At 40.3% G+C, this 21,848-nt stretch overlaps 1 protein-coding gene across 2 annotated transcripts in view; it reads left to right on the forward strand.

Annotated features, from left to right (window-relative positions):
• CARMIL1 (capping protein regulator and myosin 1 linker 1) overlaps positions 1 to 21,848 on the forward strand; it is a 187,660-nt gene that overhangs the window by 146,280 nt on the left and 19,532 nt on the right. For both annotated transcript variants that reach the window (XM_056483863.1, XM_056483864.1), the window contains exons 29-31: positions 918 to 1,067; positions 18,826 to 18,892; positions 19,211 to 19,407. In XM_056483863.1, the coding sequence (XP_056339838.1) occupies positions 918 to 1,067; positions 18,826 to 18,892; positions 19,211 to 19,407 (414 nt within the window). The remainder of the gene's footprint in view (positions 1 to 917; positions 1,068 to 18,825; positions 18,893 to 19,210; positions 19,408 to 21,848) is intronic.

Here is a 21,848-nt window from a genome sequence, read left to right on the forward strand (position 1 = left end):
ACCCACAAATGTCTGTGTTTGTTGCATTGGCGTAGTAGTGTTTGAGGCAACTTTGAAAAATAAACCTTGTTTGACAAGACCTCAGACCTAATGAGATGACAATTAGCATTAATTATTATTGCTATTTTAGTGTGCTTGAAGATAAATTCATAGCAGCTGTCCAGTTTCCTTTCCTAAGTAAACACCAGACTAAATGAGCTGTAATTCACTCAGGTCATCTGTTTACCTTCTTTGATGGTTAACAAAACAGCAGTCCACTGGCTGTCCTGAGTTGTGTGCTGATGTGAAGCAGTGGACTACAGCTCTCCCTAGCTGCCTCTTTGAAGACTACTGTGACCAACTGATTTGGGACAGCTGATCTTCAAATATTTGCTTTTAGCAGATGTTTGTTTAGTATTCTCTTCAGTTATCAAAAGGACCAGAAAATATTTCATCATTTTTATGACATCATGAGCCCACTCCATTCCAAATACAGTCCAGGGTGGTTGATATGACATCCTCTGTGGTCCTAGTAGCATTTTTTGCTATGCAGATCTAAAAACAGACTTTACTGTTGTTACAGCTTTCCCCTGTCTATTTATTCAGTGAAACAGAACTGTGGTGTTTAAAACTGCATTGTTTTTGTGAATAGCAGATTATAACATTTTGGCCATTGAATAATTATAAAAATTATATTGGCTGATATTGTACATGTCTTTGTTAATTTAAAAAAAAAATGTTTCAAGAAGAAGCTTCCCTTACACATTTTTATTTTCTCTATAAGACAAACTCAGTGTGAGGACTAACCAACATAACTGCGCTTTCCTTTTTCACTTGGTTTTCCAGGATTTCTGATCACTGAAATTCTGTAAACTTTCTGGTTGGGTTCTCTTTGTCTTTTTCAAGTTTGACTGGTATGTTCCTGTCTTTATCTCCAGGCTGACCATTTAACCAGACGTGGCAAACCCCTTCCACAGCAAGAATCACTGGAGATTGAGTTGGCTGAAGAAAAACCCACTAAACGCTCCATGATCACAGTTGAGGAGTTGACAGAGATAGAACGTTTGGAGGATCTGGACACTTGTATGGTAAGACACATTCCACAGCTCATGTGGTTAATTACACAGGTAACAAGGAAAAACACTTTTCAGAATGTCACTTAGCAAATTCCTGGTATCAGGAAACTGAAGTTAGGAATTGGCTTCTAGAAGTAGTAAATGTTAGCTTGGAAGATTTTGCCTGAACTGCATCTTGCTGTTCAGCAGAAGAAATGCTTTTCCCTTTTCTTCACTTCTTTCCTAGTGCCTGTTCAAAGGCCCTTCCCTTGCATACACTGCTAGTGCAGTAAACACCTGTTCCACTGGACACTGTTTCACAGAAGTTCAGCTGAGGTAATAAATTGGACCACACTATCCTTTGACAACATGCTGCTTTCTGCCTTTGTCTTCCTTCTACTTGGATTCCTTTCACCTGTAACAAAAAATATTTCTACCTGAAAGTTATGTTACTGACCACAAACAGAAGTTGTTTTATGTGTGACTTTTTTATAAAGATGGCTCTGTGCCATATCATCATTCTTACAAGATGTGAATCCGCATGATTGCAAATATAACTGTTCTCTATCTCAAATTGCCCTCCACCCAACTCAGTCTGTTGGGGAGCTTTACTGTGGACAGGAACTTTAGGAAGTGCTTCTCTATTACAAATTAGTCAGTCTAATAGGTGGTCACTCCTGCAAGGAAAGAGCTTTCTGCTCTACCTTCCTACCTGATTCCTTGGCCATGTGCTTTCACCAGAAGCTAAAATGGCAGAAAAACTGATGGCAGTTTTTTGTAGAAGGCTTGTTGATTCAGCTCCCTGAGTAAACACTGCAGTGTCAGACAGCACAGAAGGAGCAGCAGGGCTGCTGCTATCTCCAGCAGCTATCTGTTGGTCTCATCTGTCTATAAAACAAAAACACACCTTCATTGCAAATAACAGCTTAAAATAGGTTCTCCCTCCCTTCCAAATCTCCCGTTGCACTGAGAGCTGATTTGAAACAATATTCATCTGAGCATCACAAATCCCTGTGAGGCTTGTGGTGTTGATTACATCATCTGGTTCATCACTGGTATTATCATGCTCCAGAAGCTTTCTGTGGCCAACATTCACTAATCATTTTGAGCCCTAGCTCCTAGGGGAGAGACATACCAGTAAAATATGTGGCATCTGAACACTGTACCTGTAAGTTAGTTTTTTCATGTTGGCTTCATATATAGAAAACTAAGCTCATTTTGTCACCCCACACTCTGCCTTTAAATTTATTCTTGCAGCCTGTTAAGGATAGTAATACTGGAAATGTAAAAAATAGCTCTTCTCTTTGTCTCATATCACCATGGTTATATGAAAGCATCATATCACTCTGCTGTTATCTTTCACTCTGGCCTTATTAAAATAATGAAAATGTGATGCTGCTTACATTCTCTTAAAAATGCATTAGATGCTAACTGTACTTATATTCATAAGTCTTTATATTTCTTAATTCGCTCTCATCTTGCACAGAGATTCAAATACCTTTGTGACCCAGATTCTCATCAGTGTCTAATTTCTGAAGAGAATGAAGCATCAAATAAACATGAGACAGTAATCTTAGTCAGTGCTAAAGAATCCATTTATTAAAAACTGTAATCCATATTTGGGAGCTGTTTTTTGTGTCCTGACTGCAAATGATGTTGGTTGCTGCTGTAAAAATATAGAGATAAATAGATGAATTGACAGAATAGTTTTGGTTGGAAGAGACATGAAAGATCATGTTTTATAGACAGGGACATCTTCCATTAGACCAGGTTGCTCAGAGCACAATCCAGTTTGGCCTAGGACACTTCCAGAGACAGGACATCCACAACTTCTCTGGGCAACCTGTTCCAGTGTCTCATTACCTTCACAGTAAAGAATTTCTTCCTAATATTCTCACCAAAATCCACCCTCTTTCAGCTGAAGCCATTTCTCCTTTTTTCTATCATTACATGCCCTTGTAAAAAGTCCTGCCTGTTTGTAGGTCCCCTTTAGGTACTGTTGTAAAGCCTCCCTGGAGCCTTCTCTTCTCCAGGCTGAACAACCGCAGCTCCTTCAGCCTGAATTCATAGGAGAGGTGCTCCAACCCTCTGATCATCCTCATCTGGACTCATTCCAGCAGGTCCATGTCCTTAATTTGGGGGCCTCAGAGCTGGAACACAGCACTCCAGGTGGGATCTGACAAGATAGGAGAAGAGGGGCAGAATTCCCTCCCTCACCCTGCTGGCCACACTGCTTTTGATAAGCCCAGGATACACTTGTCTTTCTGGGATGTGAGTGCACGTTGTCAGGTCTTGTTGAGCTTCCCATCCACAAACACCCCCAAGTCCTTCTCCCCAGGACTTCTCTCACTCCAATCTCTGCCTAGCCTGTGTTGGTGCTTAGGATTGCCCCAATCCAGGTGCAGGACTTAGCACTTGGCCTTGTTGAACTGTAAAATTGACACAATGACACTGCTCCAAAAGGCTGAGTGATACAGGGATTTTTACTGAGCTAGTGATCTCACTGAGTTTTTTGCAACTAAAAGCACTTTAAGAATGTATCTTCTGTGTGGAGTTAGTAACTTCAAAGAGAGCATTTTCCAAATTATTTATTTTAGCTATGGGAACTACAGAGTTCAGATACTCTCTTGATAAACGTAATTTGATTTGTGGCAGCATTTAAGTGTCACACAGGTATTTGTGTGGAAATAAGGAACCCTCTGAAAGAGGGGCATAGCAAATGCTTTATGAGCTGGTCAGTGCAGGACACAGATATGTTGCTGAGAGATTTTACTAGAAAAAGAAGCATATGGTTTTATGAACTATAATTAGGAACCTAATTCTTAAATGAGAAATGGATATTTAGATATTACTTCCAAAGTGGCATTAGTCCAAGCCACGGCCTTGCTTGGTCATTGGAAATCCTTAAGCAGATCTTAGCCTTTTGATTAGATGCACCTTGCTGTGTGTTATGCAAACCTCAAACCTGAAACCTTGAATTACAGCTTGATATTGTGCTTGTTTGGGAGCCTAATCTCCTAGAGTCAGAAGTATTTGGAATGTAGGATGAGGCTGATTGTGTTTTTGGGATACCGCCAGAGAAAACTTGCCTATTCTAAGCCCAGCCTTGCTCCAGTTAGCTGTCAGGATGTTTTGGGAAGAAGAGATTTTGGTCATGAAGGAGAGGCACTGAGCTTGGATCACCATTTGGGGGAAGCTGTTCCCATTTGCAAAACAGGATTTTTTTTGCAAACCCCCATTATCTCCATCTTTGTTCTTGTTTTCTTCAGCAAGCCTATTTATTTTGGTAGGGATAAACTGTACAGCCTCATGTTGTATTTACCAGCTTCCCTTGAAGCTGTATTTGAACAATGTGGGGGAAAACTGGATCTGGGTTCACATTTGACCATGGTTGTATGTAGATTGTGTCACTGAAGCTATATGAATTACTGGGAGTGAGGTGGATGTATGGGTAATAAAATGTTTGTGAGCTATTTGTTTTTATGTGTGGATTGAAAGCTGAATACAGAAAAGTTGGAACACTTAGACTGGCAGCAAAGAGATGTGAAACCTCCATTGCTGGTGGGAGGGAACAAACAGGCACTATTTCAGAGCCTGCCCACCTATTCTAAAGCAGAATGGCTGTGTCTGGGAGGATTTCCCTGACTGAGTAGACATTTAGATATGTATAAACAACACAGACAAGACAGAATGAAATATCACAAATGGGCTCACAAAATGCATCGCTGAAAAATAGACTCTTACATGTTATTTCTAGTATTTTCTGTTGTGGGAATTAGGACTTCCTAAATAACAAACTCTGCAGTTAACACTTATTAGCTTCATCTTAGGGTCAGCTTTTAACAGCAGCCTGGGAGCCCATAATATGAAAGACTTGTCAGTCCTACCAGAATTTGCTAGTGTGTTAAATGAGTTGTGAAGAGCACTGGGAGCAATTGAGTGGTCCAGCATAGGATGAGCTTGCTGGAACATTATGAATCCGAGAGTTTGTGGTGTCCCTGAGCTGCACTACAGTAAACTGATGCTTCCTTAATCTACAGCTGTCTTAGTTGTCTACATTTAATTAGAGCTGCCTTGATGCTAATAAGTCACTAGATAAAAGTTGTGTGCAACTAAGATGGAAAGAAAAATCTTTATGCAGAAAATGACTTGCTCTTCTCAGTGAAAGGAAAAACCATGGCCTGCTTTTCAGAGCTTAGACTCAATCAAGAATTATCTTCATAAAATATATGGTTTGGCTAAATAGTTCTGTGTGTCTATGATAAACATGACACATATTCAACTGATGCATTCATTTTGAAACTAACTTTAAATAATGCACCCTCTTTTTCTGAGCTGAATATCATGTGTCTTGGTGTGTGTAATCCTGTAGGTGGATACTATCTGATTTTAATTTGCACAATGCTTCTAGTTGTACTTTATTCTTTCATGTGCATTAGTACTTTGCAGAAGTAAGAAATACTAAATAATGCTCAATTCCCCACCAAAGATAGTGGAGCATCTTTGTTAGATTGTGTTTAACAGTTATTTTCTAAAGTCTTTTTTTAGCTATTTGAATGTTATTTTGGCTTCTAGAATAATCAATAGAGCTCAATAGAGTCAATATAACTATTTAAAGATGTTTTGAGAGGGAAATAACTTTTCTTTTACTAACAATCCATGTACCCATCTTTTTAAAAATACCTCTTTCAGCAATATAATTTTATTACTATAGGTTGTAACAAGCATACAGCCAGGAAAAGTTGTTTTCAGAGCAAAGTAGAGGTTATTTGTTTTATGAAGAGGTATGGTAGGAAGTTCTTTGAAACATGTAAAGGAATTATAGGTTATATTACAGAAGTTTGCCTTTAACTCTTCTTTAAAGCATTTCAGTGTGAGATTGAAACACTTGGATGGTAAATTGTGTTTGAAAAAATGTTAGTGGCTAATAAGAAAGAATTACCTGTGATAAATATTGAGTGTTAGCCATTTTTAATCTATTTCTAATTTTAACCACAGAAATTGTTCTGTGATTTCAATGGAGGAAAGTTTAAAGAAAAAAATCTCATGAGCAATATATTAAATTTCTTTAATGAACAATAGATTTCACCTGTAGAGTAGAGAAGAAAATTTGCAGAAATACCAGAACACTTGTAGACTGGTGGTGTATGTTTTTCCTGGCTAGCCATTGTCAAAGATTTACCTAATGAATCCTGTATTAAGTGAAAGCTCATGACCTTGTGTGTTCTGGAGGACAAGGAGTGTATGGACCTCAGTGTTTTCAGAGAAAAGAAAGAAATTACATTCACCAAAAATGAAATTATTGGAGCAAACAAATAAACAAAAAACCACCCCAAACTCATAAAGCACCACCTGTAAGCTTTTCTCCCCTGACCCATCCCCAACCCCTGCCCCTCTTCCCATCAGCAGCAACTTTGAATTACAACAGAAACCTCTTCAGTTGCTTTCACTGGCAGGGGGAGATCATGGTGCACACTCAGGAACATGTGCACTGACACTGTAGGAGGAAAAACTAAAGCACAGATTCTCTGGTATGCCCTCACATGTGATTCTTGCTGCTCTCTATTTACCTGCAACAGAATTGTCTCAGGCATAGAGAATCAGCTTTTTGGATGAAAGACTGAACACCTACTGCAATAAAATCCCATTTCCTGTTGGACTTTATATGTTCTCCTGCACTATAAATAAAGCTCCTGCTCTGTGACTGACTTAATCCAGCAAAAATCTTTTTTTTTGCTGAAATGAGCTTTTCCACTTTCCCCTGTACACAGTTCACACTTTCCTGCCCACAGCCTCTCAACAAACTGGGTGTGGGAATTGATTCGACTGACAACTCAGCTTTTCACAGAGGATTTCTTTCCCAGGTTAGTTTACAGACCAGCCAGTCCCCTGGTCGAGTCCACAAAACAAATCCTGAGTGGCAGAAACAAGCAGACAGGGATGAGGGCAAAGGCAGCAGCCTGGATGAATGCTGGATTAAATTGATTGTGACACTTGAGTTTCTCTCTCGTACGCGTTTGCAGAAATGGCCTTTGATGTGCAGTAAATACATCACTCTGTGGGAAGCTGGGAACTGGCATTATGGTATGTGAGAGTGTTCCTGGCTTCTGAAAAGGCTCACAGGCATGTGAGCAAGTCTACTTCAGTGGGAGTCCAGTCATATTTCTGACTCACCCTGAACTAGGACAGTTTATGGAAATATGGCCAGGAGGAGTAAAGCACAGTGCCAGAGTCCTCCTTAAGCCTTTCCCTACACTTGCAGTGCTGTGGCTGAGAAAGTGCCACACAAAAGGAATCAGTATGATCATTTTGAAAATGTCTTGTTTATTTGCAATTTATGTGTTACCCTCATTCAAATTATGAATACATTAATTTTAATAGTGAATATTTATTACCTATCTTTTCCTGGTTCCCTCTATATATAGTTTTGCAGCATCCTCACTGCCCTTGCACATGTTTATTCAATACTTGTTACATGTATAGACTACAGAGTACATGAGGGTTTACATGAGGGGTTACATGTTCCCACTCTTAAAGACATCTGGCTTTTAATGTCTTTTCTTGGGTCTCTAACTGGAAGGAGGTGATGGATAATTTATAGATTGTTTTTCTTAAACCAGCTGAGATTTCTTAGAGTTCAGAGCTGTTTTTCATAACCTAGGGTACATTATTGGTACAAAATGAAGAATGTGATAAACTGCTTCATGCTTAAGGGAAAAAAAGTAGTGTAAATTTGGAGATTGCTTTCTGCTTAGGTTATAGGAAGATCTGTGGAATGCAGCTGCTGGGTATTCTGTTTGGGTGGTGATACTTGTACCAGGCACTTGTGTTCCTGTATATTGGTGCCTCAGCAGACCCAGATTTGTGTTGGGGGTGGAGAGGAGGGTGTGTACTTGTGGTGGTTTAATCTGGCAGGTAGCTGAACATTACACTCACCTCCCCCACAGTGGGATGTGTGAGAGAATCAGGAAAAAAGCAAAACTCATGGTTTGAGAAAAAAGAAACAGTTTAATAGAGCAGAAAAGGAAGGGGATATAGTAATAATGATGAAAAAGTGTACAAAGCAAATGATGATACATGGTGCAGTTGTTCAGCACCTGCTGACTGATGCCCAGCCAGTCCCTGAGGAGCAGCCAGCACTCCCAGCTTTGTAAGCTGAGTATGATGCCATTCCATGGTATGGAATGTCCTCTGGTCAGCTGGGGTCAGCTCTCCTGGCTGTGCCCCCTCATAACTTCTTGTGCACCCCCACTCTCCTTGCTGGCAGAGCTGCATGAGAAGCTGAAAAGTCCTTGATTTAGTGAAAGCACTGCTCAGCAACATTTAAAAGCACCAGCATGTTATCAACACTATTCTCATGCTAAATCCAAAACACAGCACTGTACCAGACACTAGGAAGAAAATTAACTTGTTCCCAGCTGCAAACAAGAAGGCACTTACATCCTTTGTGACAGTAATTGTCTTACTGAGTTTTCATTGGTTTACTTCTTGTGTCATGCAAAAGCCATGAAAGGAGAGTTCAGTGACAAACCACTCTCTGAAAAACTGGTCTGGAGGGCTGAATTTCCCTGCAGGGATCTTAAAAGGGAGTTACTACAAAGTTTGTGGTGGACAGAAAGGTCTTGAACGTGCATCTGTGCAGTCTGTGGATAGTGCCAGCCCTGGCTGCTCACTCCATCCATTTGCCAGTCTTATGGCAAGAATTTGAATGCCCAGGCTGCCAGCACAGGCATCTCAGCAGGCAGCAGCTAACTGTCACAGCCTGCTGGTGGACACCCATCCACCACTTGTTGGAGAGGTGACTGTCCCTACCTGCGTTTGCTTGCCCATTCAGCCTGCAGCTGAGTCACCCAAGAGCTCATTACCTGCTCCAGGTAGAGTTAGCAGGTTATGAGGGCAAAGCCCTTTCACACAGGTTGGGTCAGGGGGCACTCATGGGATCCCTTTTGCCAGCAGAGCCATGGAGTCATGATGTTGATGTTCAGCACAAACAGATCCAGAATCATCTTCCCACAGCCTCTGCTTATAAGAACCTTCTTGTCATTTCCCATGGTAGATCAGCAGGAGCTCCTTTACACTAGTTCTTGCCAAATTCTCTCCTCTGGAGCTTGGCAAAGGCACAAGAGCAAGCAGCATGAGCATAACCTGTGATGTTATTTCTGTAGCACATGTCTCTCTGCAGCCATGATGTGTTGCAATTTAATTAGTATCTGGCATGTTGACCTTCTAAAATGGTTGAGGAGTTTTCTGTATAGGTTGAGTGGTCCTTTCTGCTGCTTTTTGATTCTTCTAGCATCTCAGATGAACAATTTGGCATGAGGTACTTGAATCTGTGTTGTCTGGGGAAATCTTGTTTACTCTGAAATCTGGAGAGCCTACTGAAAATAGCACAAGCATGAGTCTGTCTCACAAAAAGTGCTTCATGTAAGCTCATGAGGCTTACCAGTTTTTTGCTCTGCAACTCTAATACTTCATATTGCAGGGATAAAGAATAGTTCCTCACAGGAAGAGGGGAGATAAAGTCTGTGTTAGGGCAGGCAGCTACAGAATACCATTAGGCTTTGCTGTATTTTGTCAAGGTTAGGATGAGCTGGGTTACCAGAATAGGAACTTCAAAGTAAATAAATACATAAATAAATAAATAAATAAATAAATAAATAAATAAAATCAAGCATACATAGTGCCAAAAGGCTAGAAGATAGCTTCCAAGTCATCAAGCCTCATCACTGCTGTCATTGACAACTGCATCACACAGCCTTATTCATAAATCTATATGACTTCTTCTCAACACATCTTTCTGTTACACTAGAGGAGAACTTAGAGGTAAACACACTTTCTTTGGATGTTATTCAGGTCAACTAAGGCTCCCTTACAAAGTGGTGGATGTATCTCTGCAGTGAGATTGTACCTTATGTTAGATCAAGTTACTGTGAATTCTTGAGGACAGTAGTGGCAGGATTGGAATACTAATCTGAAACCAATAGTGCTTAAAGAGGTGAAAGAATCTTCAAGTATGCAGATATTAAAGAAATCTAAAAGAAGAAAATAAGAGAGAAGAACAAAGTGATAGAAAAGTCAGGTTGGTTTCACTCAAAGGTGATGAGAACCTCATTTTATCTGGTACAGTTTAATTGTGAGTCATTTCCTATGCCATGGTACTTAGATACTCCTGGGAAGTTTGTATCTATACAATCAGCACTTAATTCCATGCTTGTGGGTGAGCAGCCCTGCTTTGCATGGTAGGCATCTTCCAATCCTTTCATGGTGTTTCTCTCTCTCCTAGGCTCATGGGCTGCCCCATGACCATCTGACCAAGCAGCATTATTTAAATTGTGTCATACTTTAATGTTATCACTGCATAGGTCAACTTTTGAGTTTTACCATCCTCTCTTGGGTAAATAAAGATTGACATTTTCTATCAGTTTATTTTAGAGAAGAAACTCAAATACTCTACTCAAGTATTTCAGTTTCTCATACAGGATCTTAGAATAGTTGCCTGTCAAGTTATTTCCTGTTTTCAATAGGAAGATACCTTGATATAGTGCAGACAGGACTTAAAATTCAGGAAGTTGAGAGGGTTTTTAATGTGTTAGTTCATAGAGTATATTTTGAAGTGTCTGAGGGTATAAAGATTTATTGTGCATGCTGGAGAGGCGTCTGAAGCAATATTTTCTCTGAGAAAATAATACCAGCTCAAGTGTGCCTGGGTTTTCAAGAGTAAAACTTCCCATCATAATTCTGAGCATAGAGTCCACTTGGCCCTCCAGGGTAAACTCAGTGTGATAATGCTACTCCCTGTAGCATTTCCCCTGTCAAATGTCACCACTAGCAATGCATCATCTGCCCACAAAGGCTCTGACAGTGGTGGAAAGGTGACTTGCTGTGTTTTGTCTGGATGACTGCTTGTCCTTTTGGTTAGCTGCTCAGGTTGTTGGACAGAAGGAGAGATGCAGAAGTTGTGTTGGTTCTCAGTCCTGGGAAGCTTAAGGGCGGGCAGGTGCAACACTTCTTTTCATAAAATCATCAAATGGTTTAGGTTGGAAGGGACCTTTAAAAATTCACTAGTTCCAAGTTCCTGCCATGGACAGGAGCACCCTTTACTAGATCAAGTTGCCATAAGCCCCATTTTGCCTGGCTTGAACACTCATTCAGGAGTGCATTACCTCTGAGTTGCTTTAATGATGTTCTTGCCCAGGGCACCTGATATATATGGTAGCTGTTAAAGAACTAGCTATCTTGAATAGCTGTCCACCCCTGCATGTTTGCCAGGTTTAAGAGCTTTTTATTCTTACTGTATGGAAGATTAGGTCATGGACAAAGTAATTTTTGGGTCAGCATTTGCCAGCTGAAGGTAATAAACAATGACAAGCAAGCAGGTTGTGGTGACTTAAAGATATGTTTTTGCTAGCTGACCTGCAGCAGCTCTCTGTTTGGCACTTAGTTTTTAGCTAAAATAACTATAAAAGCAAAAGTAATGTAGTTGGAGCCCTGCTCTTGGATCATCTTGAAGCCCAGGTCTTGTAGAAGATGTTAACCTCTTTGTGAGCAAATAGAAAGCAGAACTGATGGTATGGAGAATTGCTTTTTCTTTTGCAGGTGGTAGTTGCAAGCATGAATTCCTTGCAGGATACTAATTCAGAACGTGGAATTAAACATTTGGTTTAATGGTTTTAAGAACAATTTAATTCATGTGTCTGATTTTTCACTCTTCATGGTGAAAGCTTTGGTTGTTTTTATGCAGGAATGCTTATTACCGAGAATTCTACATTACTTGAAAGATGCAAGTGCAGAATTATTAATTAAAAGACTGAAATCTTGATGAAATATCAGAGTACATGCACCACATCTCAGCAAGGAGAAAAGCAAAGGTTTCTTGGCTAGTAAAATATAACAAGCTCAAGGGCAAATCTACTGAGCTTATCTTACTGCAGTGCTACTCCTTTCAGACAATGTTTCTGTACAAAGTAATTCTAAAGGTCAGGGCGGTTTATATGAAACTAATTGAATTAATACTGAGCCATAGCTCCTTCTCTAGAAATTCAACTCTTCAGGGAGAGAAGGAAATAAACACATATACTCCTGAAAATCACATATGGATTATTTCTATGCCATATTTTATCTATCTATCTATCTATCTATCTATCTATCTATCTATCTATCTATCTATCTATCTATCTTATTTTCATATGGAGTACAGAACTCTGAAATATGAAGGTAAGGATCTCTGCTGATATATAAAAGCATAGCCCCTACATTCAGGACTGTGAGGGGCTTTGCTCTCCTGTCCACTGAAAAATACTCCATTAGCTGACATGTATTTTAGCATTGCATTTAACTTTCCAAGGACAATGGCACTCGAGGGGCAGATCCTAAAGACAGGGGCTCAGGTTACTGTCACTGCTAGTGGGAACTGCATCACTGGTTTTTGGAAGCCATGTGGGAGGTTTCACCCTGGAAATCACATCATAAAATCTTCTGTAGTTGAAGTAAGCAATAGCAACTTTCTAGTTTCTAAGGTTTTCTATACAGATGGTGAGATACCAGCATGTCCAAAGATTTCATGTGCAAAAATCAGAACTGGTCAATTTGCTGCTCTGCTTTATAAAGTATACCTGAAATTTTTGTTGGTGTTTTGTTTGTTTGTTTGTTTTTTAATGAGACAACAGATGTGTGACACTGTCAGAGGTAGTTAGGAGACTAAAAGAAGTGTGGGAAACATTTATTGACTGAACTGGTGTCATGGCAGCTTTACAGCTCAGAATTCCTTACAGCGAAAGAAGACAACAGGACTTGTGATAAAATGCCTTGTTTTCTTACCTCTTGCCACTTTCTTAAAAAGACATACCCCACAAAATGCATACAGCTGAAATGGTAAAGCACTGGATAAATATGTTCTGGAAAATTCCTTTGAAATATTTTTATGGCATCTCAAACCTCATTGGCACACTGTTCGAATTTGCCGATGCAGTTTCTGGTTTTGTTTGGGTTGAATTTTCTTGGGATTTTTGGTTGTGGGTTGGTATTTCATCTTCAGGGATGGTCCCTATACACTGGGAGGCAGAGCACTTCATATTGCAATTATGCTGAGAATAAAGAAAGGGGGGGAAAGGCTGAGAGGCCTCATGGTCTGCAGCACTTCAGGGATCTGAAGGCTGGCATTAGGTTCCCTGCAGAGCAGCCAGATTCCTTGGTGGCTTCAGGCAAGTCTCTTAGTCTTTGCTTTGCTTAATGGTGCTTCCTTGTCTAACCTGTTGCATGCTGTGCACCTCTTTCTTCCTCTTACTCCTCACCCACAAGGTGTTTAGCACCTTTTGGCTTTTAAATGCCTCACTAGTCACAGAAATGTGGAAGTTTGGAGTTTCCATAAGCCCTTGTTGGATCAGGACCATAGACTGTAAACTCCCTCAAATCCTGGGATTGCTTCCATTTATGTATTGCTTTGCACTTTGGTCCTAATGACATTTCCAACTGCATATATAATATAAATAAATTTCCTGCCTATGCATTAAATACACACAAAATGCTGGAGTATTGCCACAAATGCTGTCTGAAAGAGAACCACTGTTGCAGATTTATTTCTTGAAGTGTGTAGGTGCACATTGTTCCAGTTTTTGAGATGTTTATCAATGGATTCTGCAGTTTCTCCAGCAATCTCAGAGCAGTGAGCTGTAGTGATTGGTAATGTAGAAGATGGGCAAGAGAAGAAAGATTCTGATAGAGAAATTGAGTAAGAGTGTATGTGTGCATGGCTAGCATACAAAAATGAGAGCAATGAGGTGGTTTGCCTGAGTCACTGCTAGCTGAGAACTCTTGCATAAGGCCAAAGTTTCTGAGAGTAAAAGAAAATAAAAAAGCCCCCAAAACCCTGAGGCAAAACCCCAGGAAACAAACAACTGACCCTGATGACAGCCAGAAAATAAAGGAGAGGAGCAGGGTGCAAGAACATGCGGCACTTTCTTGACAAGATGTTTAATCTAGACCATGACTACTTCTGCCACATTCTGCTAACACCTGCAGTGTTGTTATTGCAGTCCCCATTCAACTTGAGAACAAGACCACACTTCTAATAATTGCTTTATCTAACCCTAAATTCTGGAGGAGCATGCTTGGTCATGAGCCATAAAGAGATGGGATGTGGCATTTGACGTTGCTTCATTTCCTGTGATGGCTGTGCTGCTTCCTTTTTTTGCTTATAATTTCTGAAGGGAAGAGAAAAGATTGTGCCTTAATCATGAAACAGCATCTTTCTCACATGTTAAAAGTGCTTGAAAGTCTGTGCCTCTAAACTCCCTTGTGGGAAGGAGAGATACTGTTGCTTTGGTTTAGGTTTATTTAAACCTCAAGAGAACAGACTTCCATCCTTTTTCATTCCTTCAAGAGAAGCTTTGTTTTATTTTCCTTGCTTGCTTGCACACCACAACAAACTGGCAATTTTTAATTCAGAATCTTCCTTCAGACTAGGAAGTAACAGAACTACTTTTTTTTTTTCTCGCTGCTGGTGCCAGCTAAATGGAAAAACACAGTACATTGGGACAGCAGGTGGCAGGTTGGCACCATTGGCAAGTGCTGTATATTGGAAACAAATGTCAAAAAACCCAAATTTGTCCCTATATAGATCAAACGAGAGATCACATACTTCTCTGGTTATCCTCTGGAAATACAAAATGTATGGCATTTCCAAATACAAGAGATTTTTACCTCATTCTTGCATGTCACCTTTCCTGCTAAGACTTCCAAGTGTTTTGGCTTTAGTTTTCTTTATTTTGGTGATTCCTGGTTTTGCCTCCTTTCCTGAGAACTGCTATTGCTTTGTCTTCCCCATTCATATTCTTTTTTCTTTCTTTTTTGCTGCATGGAGACTCTCTGCTGTACAAGTGTAAGTATTTTTTTAGCTCTGCTGTTTCTGGCCTACTTGTTTATGTTTTTGTGCTCCATTTGCCTCTGTACTGCCTTGAGAGTCTCCTGAGAGACTGCAGTGCCATCCATCTGCACCTACAAATGAAACAGGCAGTGGTTCAGGAATGAGATGGAATTTACAAAAAGGTTCAGCTAATGTAGCATCCAAGCTTAAAGGACCCCCTGGCTTTAAGACCAAACCAAAGCAGAGTGCTGATGTTGGAGGTACAAGCACAAATGTTACTGCTCAGAAGGAAAATCTATTGATTTGGTTTTATATTTGAGCATCATACAGCTTAATGAAAGAATAGTCCTTAACATGTTCTCAAAGCTGAAGGCCCGTATGTTGGAGACTGGTTGGGGAGATAAATTTCAAGAGGGAGCAGCAACTTGTCCATTAGTTTGTTTGAAATTTTTTGAAAGGGAAGTGACAGAAGGGTCAGACAGCATCTCTGTATTGAGTAGGATTGAATATAAATTTCTTTGAAGTAGGAGGAGAAAACCATGGAAATAAGCATATCCCTCGGCACTGAGAGTAATTTCAATTATCTGTATAAACAAGGAGAGTATCTGAGATCCTCTTTCTGAAAGTACATTGTTTTCTAGCATTCAAAACAAAACTATTTCAGTTGTTGTTTTCAGTTCCCAAGGTACTAGTGTTCTTCCACAGCTGGTAATAAAATTTCAGAAAACTCAAGAGAGCTCAGACAGTTTTGTGAGGAAAGCAGTCAGAAAGGAGGAATCTGGAAAAATTATCATGGGAAGAGATCCTAGGAGCTTAAAGTTAGCAAGGACACATGACAGTATGTAAATAAGCCTTTATTTGGAAATGTGGTAGAGGTTTGCTGGCTCACATCTACTGCAGAGGGGTTCACTTATGGAGCCATCTCCTGAGATCTCCATGGCATAGGTGCATGCAGACTTCCAAGAGGTTGTCTCCAATTCCAGAGATGCAGTTAATATTTCTATCTGTTCTGCCAAGCAGCCTACAATGTGCTCATGGAAAAGTAGGCAAAACAAGGAAGAATTCAGGAGGTGGTGTGCTAGAATGGAAAGTCTGTGGAAGATGTGCATGAGAGAAGTGATACTAACAGCTATTCCTCTGTAAAGGCCACAAGGGAAGCACAAGGCCAGAGAGCCACGTTGTGCTTGTGGGGCCAGAGGTGGTGAGAAGGCAGAAGATGTGCTTCTGCCAAAGCTGAGCTACTTCCATGAAATACAGGAAACTGTGCTCAGGCTGGGGAGTTCAGATACCTCCTCCAGCAATGACATGTGCACTGCTGCTGTAGCAGACTGTGTGGTGGCTGAGATGTTAAGCAGAGATTAAGCCTAATATTTTGTAAAAGAGCACACTGGCCTATTTAAATTAATGCTTTGACCCATTTTGCTCTGCGTGTGATCTAGAACGTTCACTTGGCAAGAAGCCTTTCATCTGTGCACTTCCTAAACAGGCTAGAAAACAGAAGGTTTTCAAAAAAAAGTGTATGTGGAGCTGTTATTCATGCTGTTAAAGCAAATGGGAAGCATCTCTATCCCCTCTGCCTTTATCCGCAGCAAGCAAGCTGCTGACAGATCATGCCAAGCTGACAGTAACTTACAGCAGAGTCTGGCTTATGGTCATCAGCACAGGCTCTGCAGGGTCATCTGGGGGCATTTTCTTGTCTGGGAAGGAAAATGAAATCATTCTGTTCCTGGCTGTTGAAGAACTGTTTGGAGCATTCCAGTCCTTGCACAGGAGCCTCAAAACTTGCCCTGTGCTGTTTTCATAGGTGCCCTGGGCCAAGGCAGCTCTCAGCCTGTGTTCATCCACTCAGAACACTGGTCATGGCTGTGCAGCTGCTGAGTGACCACAGTCTTCCCTCAGCTGTGTTTTCTGTCCTCCTTTTGATCTTCTTTAGCACAGGAGTTGCTGTATATACTAAATGTAACTTCCAGTCACACCACCCAAAAAAATGGAGAAACAGACTAAAATGCATGTGAATATAACTTAACAAGAGAAATGGGCCACATCTGGGAATGAAACCAGGAATACTGATAGTGACTTGTAATTGCTGTCCCCCAAATGAGGTGCAAATGCTTTGGTTGTTTCAGGTTTGGGGGATGGATGGATGGACAGCTGTTGAGGTGTGCAGTTCAGAGGCTGCCCAGCTGCCTACCTCTTGCACAGTCCAGTGCAGTTTTGGCTGAAAAAATTCAGCCCCTCTCCAGCCACTCACCATCAAATCCATTGGTAACTCTGAAAGTAATGTCTGACCTTTTGATGCAGCAACACTTTGCCTGCTCATTAGTGTCAGAGTAAGTCTGCTCAGGTGATAAACTTCTTCCTGGCTGGTCTTGAAACTATTGAGTCATTTACTGATGGTTGTCAAATGTGCAAGTGGAAACATGCAACAGCTGAAGGTATCTTTTTTCCCAGCAATGTACATGTCAATAAAAACAGAGCAGTGCTAATCAGTGCCTACTCTGTAGTCTTCAAGTCCTTTCCTGGTCTTGAGAACGTGGGTAATAGCTGTCCTGTCACAAAAATCTGTCATAACCCTGAGCATGTGAGTAGTGGTGTAATGATCCTCATGACTACTTTGGGAATATGAGTTCAGCACATGCAAGTCTGTGCACTGAACTTTCCATTCATAAAAACTAGCAAATGTTTCCCTTAAACAGTTCCTGATTTGTCTGAAATGTTAATGCCAACTAAGTCTTTTCAGGCTGATATAAAATTGATACTACTAAACTTTATTAGCAATTCTGTTAATGAGTGGCAAGCCATAACATCTTGCTGACTGATACTCCAGAATTAGAATTCATTATATTTGAAGTCACTAGGTCTCAAGACTAGCAAGTTAGTGGAAGTATATGTGTATTGCTAAAGCCAGCATGTACAACTCTACCACAAAAGGAGCCCATCTTTATCGAAGCTGAGTGATTTTAAATTAACTCTTGAGAAAACCTGTGGGTCAGCTTTTAAACAAAACATCTGACAATGCTGAGCTATTAGAGGTTTGCTGAGCTTTTGTAAGAGGTTTGGAATTGGTGATGCATCCATTTCCTGTACCAAAACTTTCTCACCATGCAGACTTTCAGAAGGCTTCAGTCAAGACAAGAAAGACAACTTTCTTCCAAAAAGAGCAAACTTGAGTCTTTAGTCTGGGTATTTGCTCTCTGAAGGCAATGTACTCCTTTTTTTGGGAATGTGAAAATCAGAGGGCTAACAGCACATAATTCAGTAACTGTGTTGAATGTATGCCAAACTTTCCACCTCTTCTCAATGTGTCTAAAGTCCAGGGAAGTCATGTGTTTGCTACAGATACTGCCAGCACTGACATGGTGTTTTTGTTTTTTGAGGAAGGGCTGTATTCTCCAAAGCTCATTTTCCTAGGGAAGTTCGGTGAGCTCTGTGGTGATGTCCAGAAGCATCAATTCCCAGTAACATGCCACTAACAAATAAGCTGAGGAAGTGTATTTTGTATCGAAAATAAAAGCCAGAACAAGGGGTGGACTATTCCTGGTATTGTCATTAACTGTGCAATGTTGGACAAAGTAATTAATTCTTAAATGAGTCCCGCATGATCTCTGCAGAGGTGAGATTTTAATGGTTCCCTTGTTTTACAATTGGGGATCAAAGAGTTAATGCTTGGACAGTTTCAATAATCATCCTGTGTGCATCCTGAACTTCTAGTGGGAAAAGTTAATTACCTCCCTGTTTCTGTTCAAAGTCAGTTGAACAAAGTATAAATTTAGAAAAGGTTCTGAATGTATGAGAGAGGGAAGAAAAAACCCATTCCCTTCTGGTGTTAAATCAAATCAGATCTGTAAATGGTTCACAGGTTTGAAAAACTGTTTTGTTGTAATTTCTTTTGTCCCCTAAAGTAATTTTTGTTTTGTTTTGTATTGATAGATGACTCCTAAATCAAAAAGGAAAAGCATCCACAGTAGAATGCTCCGGCCAGTGTCCAGAGCTTTTGGTAAGTGAGAATTCTTTAAAACCATTTTGTTTCTTTGCTTGCCTGAGGTGGTTCTAGATGGTCCTTGATTGAAAAGCACAGGTGACTCTCCCTCCCTCTGGACTGCATTCATGGCACACATTGGCTGCTTTGTTTTGGGACTCTGCTAATGTGTTTAATACTAAATAGTTGCTCACAGTGCTCTGTCTGCTCACAGAGACATTGTGGCTAAGTTCCCTGAATGTGCTTATAATTATTTGCCACCAGAAAGAGGAATGGCATTGTCTGTTGTTTTAAATATAATATTAAATCTAATCAGAAAGTTTTGATTTCTCTTAGAAATGGAATTTGATCTAGATAAAGCACTGGAAGAAGTACCTATCCACATAGAAGACCCACCGTTTCCTTCCAGCAGGCCAGACAGACGAACTTCTGGATTCATTTCAGAGCTGCCATCAGAAGAAGGAAGGAAACTGGAACACTTTACAAAATTAAGGCCCAAAAGGAATAAAAAGCAACAGCCCAGCCAAGCAGCAGTGAGTCTACATTAAAATATTGCTGGCAGTGTTGTGTGTTGATTGCTTTTTGCTATGAGTCAGGTCTTGCAGCGTAATGAGGACAATGGTTGAAGGTGTAAAAGCCATAAGCAGCTGCTTAAATTTTCTTCTGGTATTCATGTCTTTCAGTGTGCTATCCCTATTACACACTTTTTGTCTTGTTTGACACAGCCTAAATCCAGGATATGCTTTATCCTTTTTTATTTTGCTTTTGTTTTTTTTCATGAAAGCAGTTTCTGAAGGTGTTTGGAGCTTTCACAGGAAAAGCACAAAATATCATGAGACTTTTCAGTTACATTCCAAGGGTTTGTTAAGTCTTAATCCTTTTTTCTGCCTGCATTAAGATGTGGTAACTTGGCATGAATTCTTATTTCTATCAGCTCTCAGAGGAGCTACTCTCTGACACCCAGCTTCCTACAGCTCCTAAAGTGTAGATAGTGTTTGGGCCAGCAAATCTGCATAGTCACAGATCTGCTTTTCATGCTGGAGCCTGCCTTAGAAAGGCAAAACAGAAGAGCACTGTCTGTTCACGAAAGGCATTGGTGTGAACTCAATATATGTGTGTGGAGTTCCCACAGTTCCATTTCCTTGGCACACCACATCAGTAAAGGTTTATTTCTGTGATGGTGTGGCCTCAGGGTATGTAAGGACAGATCTGGAGGAGTTAGAGAGTTATCTCACAGCAACAGAGCACAGCTGATATGATAAGTAGCCCTATCAAGGGGCAGCCTTTGCCTCTCTGTGTTAGGCTGCCTCATAATAAATGCCTATGGGCTCTTCTGATTCTTGAGGATTTCCAGTTGAGAGGATCATTGAATATTTCCCTAAAGCTGGGAGAGCTTGTATCAGGCAGTGGAGTGCTTTTTGTACCACTTGGAAAGGGAGAAACATTCAAGCAAAGGGAATAGTCAAACAAACTTTCCATTCCCTTGTGCTTCACTGGGAAGGTAAGAGGCAGCAGGAGAATGGATTTGTCTCCATGTAGTGAAAACACATCTGTGTTTACTTCTCCCAGTCCCATTGCTGCAGAAGGCACATGTTTTCCCAGTTGCTTCCAAACTCAGCACGTCCTGTGCCATCAGCACAGGGAGGTGGAAGGAGGGGGGCGTGGGAGGGGCAAGTGCTTCACTCCAGACATGGAACTTTCTTCAACAGCAACAAAAAGGTCACTCCTTGTACAGGAGAGGCCTGAGTTCCCATGATAGTGCAGTGCTGTGGGAATGCTCATCCCTATTGAATCAATTAGGAAATTGGGAGTTTATTTAGTTGCAGAAGTTGAAAGGAGCTTTTTTTAGTTAAACTCATTTGTCCCTGTCTTGTTTCTACAAACCATTTAGCTCCTTACTAGTTCTGACCTCAAAATGAGCCCAAACAAATTTCTGAAAGACTTGAGATGTTTGTTTTGATGCTGCTGAAAGTGAAACAGCCAGATCTTGGAGGTCAGTGTCATGAGTGGACTGTGACATGGCTGATTTTGCCACTTCAAGAATACAGAAAGCAGTGCTTAGGGAAAGCACTTGAAATATGAGAGGCAAAATCTTGACCTTTCCTGCCACTTAAAGCAGCTCTTTTGGGTTGTTTGCTGTTCCCATTTTTTGTTTTTAGTAATTCAAGGGGTCTCAGATGATTGTAGTTGTACTTCCCTTGTTTTGCTGGAAAATGGATTTGTTCTTTGGAAGCCGAAAAATGTAAAAAAAGAAAGGAGAAAATGGAGAAAAAAGAGAAACAAACTTTTAACTTGAGTTGAGTGGGCTGGCCGAAGAAGGATTTATAGTTTTGTTAGAGTTTCTACTGGAATGAGTGTTTAGAGAGGGGGAAATGACAGGGGAAAAAAGAAAAACTCAAAACCATCCACTCCAAGTAGCTTTAACTTTGAAGAAAAATGATAAAACAGTTGTTTATAATTTAGATTTTTTGTGAGATCTTAACCTCATGAGTCCTTCCCTCATGTGTGAAGATTTAGTACAGCAAAATAGATGAATCTCTAATGGATGAAAGAGATTGTGATTCATCTTACTTATTTCTGCTTCAAAGCCAGTTTTTTCCTTAACAAAGAAACATGCTTACTTTTAAACTTAAGCTAAAAACGAGATAAGAAAGGACAAGTGAAGACTTAACACTTTTTTCAGAGTTAGGGTAAAACACAAAACAAACCAGAGCTCAGTCTTACAGTAAATGCTAACAGTAGAAAATGTTACAATGAACAGCTATAAGAATATCCTGTGCCTTGAGAACCTTATTAGACCTTCAACATTTCTATACATCTTTCATTAATTTTTAGGAATTTGCCAGTGTTTCAGATGCAAATTGTTTTCTCTTTATGTGGTAGATCTCATTTTCTGGAGATGATTACATCCTGGAATTAGTTCCCTTTAGGAGATGCTCTTGCTTTTGATACTTCCATGTTTATCCCTACTATC

The sequence above is a fragment of the Oenanthe melanoleuca genome, chromosome 2 (genome assembly GCF_029582105.1).
Source record: "Oenanthe melanoleuca isolate GR-GAL-2019-014 chromosome 2, OMel1.0, whole genome shotgun sequence".
Lineage (NCBI taxonomy): Eukaryota > Metazoa > Chordata > Aves > Passeriformes > Muscicapidae > Oenanthe > Oenanthe melanoleuca.